We start from the raw sequence: 6,803 nt of genomic DNA, 5'->3' as shown, positions 1-6,803 counted from the left end.
CGGCGTGCGCGCGCGCGGCGGCCGGCAGAGGGCCCCCCATCCCCCGCCACACGCCTCGAGGAGGCTGCCCCCGGAGGGAAGGAGGGGGAGGGCGGACACCCACCTGCGGCGCCGAGACCCGACTCTCTCCAGCCTGCCCGGCTCACACCCGCCAGGGCACCCTCACAGGGGAGGCACGCGCCGGCAGACCCGGTGCACACGCCGGGCTGGAGCCCCGGCCACACCGGTTATGCACGATGGATGCCCAGCCAGGCAGCTGAGGTCTAGAACCCCTACACGCACACAGCTCAGCTTGGAGAGCACACACACGTCCAGGCCCCGGTCACATCCTGACAGGCGCTGCAAACACGCAGTGGGCAGGGCCCCCGAGCAGGCAGGCACCCCAATGTCGCTTCCTCTCAACTCACGACCCCTTCCGTTAGGTGCCCAGCAGGCGTACACCACCACATGCCTACTAGCAAGCACCATGGGAAGGAGGACCTAGTGCCAAATCCACAGCCCCGGCCTCTGTGGACATGCCTTCCCCTAGGGAACAGATGACCCCTAGAGAGGGCCCCACTGTCTACCCCGAGGTCCAATATTGCAGAGGCCATTCTGAACCTGGCTGTCCATCGGCCTTTTAACTGGGCTATTTTTCGTCCAACTTCTCTACTGCACTTAAGGTATTTTCCAAAAACACCCTCCACCACCACATCAGCTGGGACATTTGGGGTTGCAAGTGACAGAACCCTCAAATAGGTTTAAGCTGTACGCCACATCTACCAAAAAAAAAAAAAAATTAGCTGGGCATGGTGGCACATGCCTGTGGAGAACTGCTTGAACCCAGGAGGCAGAGGTTGCAGTGAGTCGAGATCATACCACTGCATTCCAGCCTAAGGAATGGAGTGAGACCCTGTCTCCAAAAAAAAAAGTAAGAAAGAAAAATAAAGGTTTGAGCTCAAAGGGGACTAGCTCATGTAACTGGCAAGTCCCAGGGTAGAGATTCTAGCTTTGGTCACAGTTGCTTCCAGGTGTTCCCTCAGTGGCATCAGGTACATACCTGCTTCTATGTTTGCATCAGTCTCAGGCAAACTCACCCCAAGAGGTAGCGAGGACAACTTCCATAGCCCTAGGCTCATATCCTGCCATCTGTCCCTGGGGGAAAGAGAACCCCAATTGCTTCCCCATCATTTGAGCAAAAAACAAGCAAACAACTCCACAAATGATTGTTTTTGGACTCATTTAGGCTGAGTCTCTATTGGTGAACCAATCTAAGTGCCTGTGAGTTAAGGAGAGGATATGTATTCCTTATGCCCAAAGGGAATGCTCTCCCAGTATCCATTCCCTTTTCTTTCTATACAGACACCCTGATTTCATCAGGGGAATTATGGCCCTATGGGTGCCATCCCTGCGAGCCTGTGAACCCAAGTGCACTGCTCCCTCAGCACACAGTGGCCAAGTATCCAGCCTGGCCACTCAGACTCCTTGGGTTTGCAACTGAGCTCAAAGATGCAAAACCAAACGGCTCTAGCATCTTGGTAGGTGTGCCCTGATGAGAATAGGCTCCACAACTAAGACCCCGGAGCTCCTCCATATCCTCCGAACACCTTCTAAGTTAGCAGGAGGACAGTTCTGCCACCTGGCTCTCTCACTCTAGGTATGTGTATGGAGTATGCATATGCAGGGCGTGCAAGCATAGCCCCATCTAAACCACATGGACAGAGACTGGGGGTGCTTTTGTAGATGCTGGAGCAAACACCCCCAACACAAGCAGTCAAAACCCTTCAGGGAATCCCCTACCTTCCAGATGAGGCCCCATCTGGGCCTTAACCCCATCATCCTTAACCCAACTTTCAAAGCCAGCTGTGTCTCGCTGACCTCAGCTCCAGTCACTCCTTGCTTCCACCTCTGGCCTCCCATCCTCAGCCATCCTAAAGCACTAAAGCCCTAGACCATCCATTTGGCTCTACCTGGGCACAACGGTCCCTGTGTCCTGGAGGGCACCAACAGATACCTTCACGGTCAAGGGGCCTCCTGTTTGGTGCTGTCCCACCCCCAACCCTATCAGCTCTAGAATCCTCTCTTCCACAGTGCTGATCACACTGGGTCTCGCTGTTCCCACGTCTGCCTCCCTACCAGACTGAGCTCCAAGCTGCCAGGGGCCTCATCTCCATCTGGGTCCCAGCTCCCACCACAGAGCTGGGCATGGAGGAAAGCTCAGGGAAGCTTCCTGGGAAATGAATTCTGGGAGTTCCCTCTGCCAAGGACCCATTGTGGTAAGAGCTTTAAGGTGAGTTTAACCCTAGCCAGGAAGTTCCCTGGATGCCTCCCTGGCCCAAGGGGGAGCGTGGCCAGGGCAACTGGATCCAGGTGTAGACAGAGTGCCTCAGGGTCCTGCATACCCACCTGGCACTTCTCACTCTTGCATACCTGCCCAGGGCTGGGCTTTGGTCTGGCATGCTAACACCTACCTAAAAATCCCCCACTCCCACCTCAAAACAGCCTGGGGCAGAGGGGCAAACCCATCCAGGCTCCATTCTCATGTCACATGGGTAGGATCCAGCTTTTCCATCTTTACCTGGCTTCCTCCCCACTCTGCAATGGCAGAGTTAGTTAGTTAGTTAGTGGGAAGACCTTGAGCAAATCCCTCCTCCCCTTATTTCCCTTAGGTTGATGGGAAGCAGCGGGCACTCCCCATGTCCTGAATGGGGTCACATAAAGGCCCCTTCTGCCAGGCTGCTGCTCAGCACCTTCTGGCTGTGCTTAAGCCAGCCAGTTAGTCTGTCACTCAGCACCACAATCTCCCCAGCAGGTGAGTCCTGTGGTGGCTTGGGAGCTCAAGGGGCTGACTGGCTGCTTCGGTAGATTCTCACAGTTGCTGGGCAAGTCAATGGGTCTCACACCTATCTTTCCATACATAGGAAGGGCCTGTGCAGAGCCAAAGTGAAAAGTGGTCAGGCTGGGGCTTGAACCTGGAGCTGTCAGCTACAAAGCTTATGTGGCTCCTGCAGCACTGGGTGCCCAGTCCAGAGGCAAGGAACAAGCTCAATGGGGGTTATGGGGCATTCTTAGGGGGCTGGGGACACTGGGACTCTATAAAGCAGTGATGGGGTTCCAAGATCTGGACAGACTTGTGGGCAACAAACTTTCAGCCCCAGTGCCCATGCAGAAAGCTCCCCTGAAGTGCCTCCCAGTCCCCCTTCCTCCCAGGTGAATGTCCACTTCGAGGCCAGCTCAACCGCTATCTTCAGAGAACCTTCCCCTACCAGCCACACCCTACCTGCCAGCATCACCCACAGTCTAGGTCTTTGCCCATAATGTGTCAAGGGCAAAACAGAGGGGTGGGAATGATGCACGTGCACCAGCCCAGGGCCTGTTCACGGCTGGCATCCAGGTAAGGCAGGCCTGGGGCAGGTGTTCCTTACACAGCTCCACCCTGCTCCCGAGCTGTTCCAAGTCCACATTTAGGCAGCCAGGCCACCTCAGCCTTGGAGGGCAGGAAACCAGCAGGGCCCACCTTACCAGCACACTCAGAAACAGACCCACATTTCAGGGGGCACCCAAGGCTTCTTTCCTTAGGCCCCATCCCATTTAGGAAGTTGGGAAACCCACTGGGTGAGCCTAAAGGCTACCAAAGCCTGGCTGCCTGGAGAGGCCACCTCAGAGTCAGCCCTGGGGGCTTCAGGGCCTCAGGAGGGCACACCCTTCCTCCCTCCAGGCCCACCTCCAATCCCTTCCCACTGCCAACTGGGCCAGTTGCTTCCTGCTCGGAAGACCCCTGGAGCACTGGAAGCAAGAAAGAGGCAGGCAGGGGCGGCTGGCCAGGTTTGTGCTCAGACTATATTCACACAGAGACACGTGGCAGCTTACATTGGACAAAATGAGTAATAAAAATTGGCTTTAAATATGGAAAACACAGGGCCCTATAATCCCATGCTACCCTAACACTGGGACCAGGATGGCCATCACAGTCTGGGAAGGGCCAGGGCTGGGGCCTGGGGCACAGGCACAGCCTCAACTTATCCCCTTCACCCACACAGGTACACACACACGCACGCACACCCCACAGGCGCACACAGGAAGGGGCAGATTATTGCTGGGCACATGTGTCTATTGTTATGAGGGGAGTCCGGAATGTTTGAGGGTTGTCCAGGGATGCCCCACCCCCTCCTAGGGGCTGGGCTTGGGCGTTTCTGAAAGAGGTGTCTTCAGGACAGGGCCTGGCATCAGGGACCAGGCCCTGGGAGCTGGAAGGCAGAGGCAGACCTATCTGGGCCGGCTGGGGCAGTAGACTGATGGGTCTCACAGCCAGCCCAATCTCTGGCCACTTTGGCACAGGCCTAGGGGATACAGATGCCCCAGATCCAGCTCTTACAAGCACTGAGAAGGGACAGCTTTGGGCCCTACAGGGTAGCAGCCTGAGCCCAGGGCAGCAGGGGCAGGCATGAGTCTTACTCAGAGGCTGGGGAGGTGTAGGGGTGCGGCCCAGCACAATGCTGAGGACTCAGGGCTGTGACCACCCTCAGCCATCCAAACTGGGCCGGAGGAGCCTTGAGTTTGGCAGTGGCTCCTCTGCCAGCTCCCACTCTCCCAGCCAGGGCTGGCTGCCCCCAGGAGCCAAGGCAGGGGCGCCAGTTCTGCGGTGGGGATTAAGAACGCTCTGGTCGCTATATACATTCGTACAAATACATAAATACAGAAAGCCCCGAGCTCCACGGAGAAGAGCCGAAGGGACGCACCTTTGTCCCAGGGACAGCCCAGGCCTTGCCACACTCAGCCAGGCCAGGGGCTGAGGGGTGGGGGACACTGGGGACAGTTCCGTCTGTGTTCCCCAGGCCACAACTTGAGTGGACAATGGGGAAGACCACTGTGCAAAACTGTGAACAGCGCTTGGAGTAGCTGCTACCGCCAACTGCCGGTGGGGGCCTCAGGCTCGGGGCTAGAGGCGGGTGGGGAGCTCTTCCTCACTGTCGCTGCAGTTTCCACAGCAATCCTGCAGGGACGGGGAAGACATGGAGGGAGGGAGAGAGGCAGAGTGGTTGCTGTTAACCACCAGGGATGTCACATGGGGCCAACCTTGCCAGGGCAGGCCAGGAGCTGCCTGAGGGTGCACTCTGGGGAAGGGGCTCGCCATGAGGAGCCTGGAACAGCAGCTCAGGCCGCAAGTGGGTGGGTGCCATAGCAGAAGGGGGCTGGGTAGATCCCATGGTCTGCCAGGGCAAGGCCTCTGCCCAGCCCTCTCCCCTGGGGCTGGCAGAGACAGGGCATGGGGAGACAAGCTAAGCAAAGCTGGCAGCTCGAAGGGGGCAGGGTGCAGGGAACCGAAGCAGTGGGCAAGGGGAGTGGGGTGGGCACCAGACTTCTTTCTCCCACATCTCGCCTCTGCCATGGAAGGGCTGCCCGTGGCTCCCCGAGGCCAGGCAGCAAGGCCAACCCACGGGGAGCCCACACTGCTCACCTCTGGAAAGAGAAAAGAGGCCATGAGCCCAGCCAGGGGTGGGGGACAGGTGGGAATGAGGCCAGAGACCCTGGGCACCGCAACAGGGCTGGAGGATGCCCACTCCCAGCGTATGCGGGCACCAGCTCTGCCTCTCACCCACTGTCCCCTGGAGCCAGGCTGGGGGCCCCAGGTAGGCCGCTGCCGGGGCTTACTTGGCGACTGAAGAGTCTCTGCAGCAGTCCCTTTTTAGGGGGTGCAGGTGGCTGGCCCTTCCAGTCCAGGTCCGGGGGAACTGAGCCATCCAGCCCAAAGACATTCAGTTCCTGGAAGCACTCCGTCTCCACCATCTGCTGAGGAGCCGGCAGCTGTGAGAGCTGTCCCCAGGGCAGCCTCCTAGAGCCCACCCCACCAGCAGGGCAGGCCCCCACCTCGTTCTGCCAAGGGATGGGCACGCTGCCTGTGGCAAACTTCTGGTAGAAGTCCTGGTCAGTGGGCTCCAGCTCCACGCCCTTGACGGTGGAGAACTGCTCAATGTCCAGAACATCCTTGCAGTAAATGGCCTGGGGCTGGGAGGAGAGAGGCAGCGGTCAGATAAGAAACACACACGCACACAGACACACGTGAAGTCAGCTCAGCCCTGGTTCTGACTCAGGTCTTGGCCTGGTGCTGCCAACACCAGCAGCTCTCTAATTTGGAGTCAGAAACCAGGTTCCCATGCACTTCCTTATCCCTGAAGCCCAGTTTTCCCCTCTGTGAACTGGGTACATTATTCCTCACTGCTCAGTGACTGTGAGGCTGTGTAAAGGCCAATGCCAGGCGCCTCCTTTGCCTCCCCACAGCTACCTGGGTGTGCAGCTGGGGTGGGGAGTGTGGTCTGAATCTCAGCTGGCCCCTTGGCTGGGCACTGGTGATTCCCTGGTTCCCTGCCCTACAATGACCTGGGACTTGCTCTGTCTTTTCGCCCAGCCAGTAAGAGGACTGGCAGTCTTCCACCACCCCACCTCCCCAGCCCCACACTGGGAGCCCACCTCAGCTCCAGGCGGCCACCTTCTTTTTTATCTTAACGTTGTTTTCTAAATCCTTCAATTAAGAGGTCAATTAAAATATCATCATCATGTAAAATGGTATAGCTGCTTTGGAAAACAGTATGGCAGTTCCCCAAAAGGTTAAACATAGTTGCCTGATGACCTGGTAATTCTACTCCTAGGTACAGAGCAAGAGAAATGACATCATCTTCCCGTACAAAAACTTGTACCCAAATGTTCATAGCAGCAATAACAGCCAAAAAGTGGGAACAATCCTAAGGTCGACCAACTGACGAACAGATAAGTAAAATGTGGTCTATCCATGCAATGGAATATTACTCAGCTTTAAAAAAGAATGA

At 57.1% G+C, this 6,803-nt stretch overlaps 1 protein-coding gene across 2 annotated transcripts in view; it reads right to left on the bottom strand.

The window, feature by feature from the left end:
* Positions 1-3,801: 3,801 nt before the first annotated feature.
* The window catches only part of GRK6 (G protein-coupled receptor kinase 6), a 16,981-nt gene continuing 13,979 nt past the window's right edge, over positions 3,802-6,803 (bottom strand). The window contains exons 14-16 of one of the 2 annotated variants that reach the window (XM_017512876.2): positions 5,848-5,985; positions 5,632-5,766; positions 3,802-4,972 (exon numbers count right to left, since the gene is read on the bottom strand). In XM_017512876.2, the coding sequence (XP_017368365.1) occupies positions 4,919-4,972; positions 5,632-5,766; positions 5,848-5,985 (327 nt within the window). In that variant the 3' untranslated portion in view covers positions 3,802-4,918. Of the gene's footprint in view, positions 4,973-5,013; positions 5,440-5,631; positions 5,767-5,847; positions 5,986-6,803 lie in introns of those variants that run through there. The other variant, XM_017512878.2, reaches the window with a different exon arrangement.

The sequence above is a fragment of the Cebus imitator genome, unplaced genomic scaffold, assembly GCF_001604975.1.
Source record: "Cebus imitator isolate Cc_AM_T3 unplaced genomic scaffold, Cebus_imitator-1.0 Scaffold478, whole genome shotgun sequence".
Classification (NCBI taxonomy): Eukaryota; Metazoa; Chordata; class Mammalia; order Primates; family Cebidae; genus Cebus; species Cebus imitator.
The sequence above is the reverse complement of the archived record's forward strand: the minus strand, read 5'-3'. Positions and strand labels throughout refer to the sequence as shown.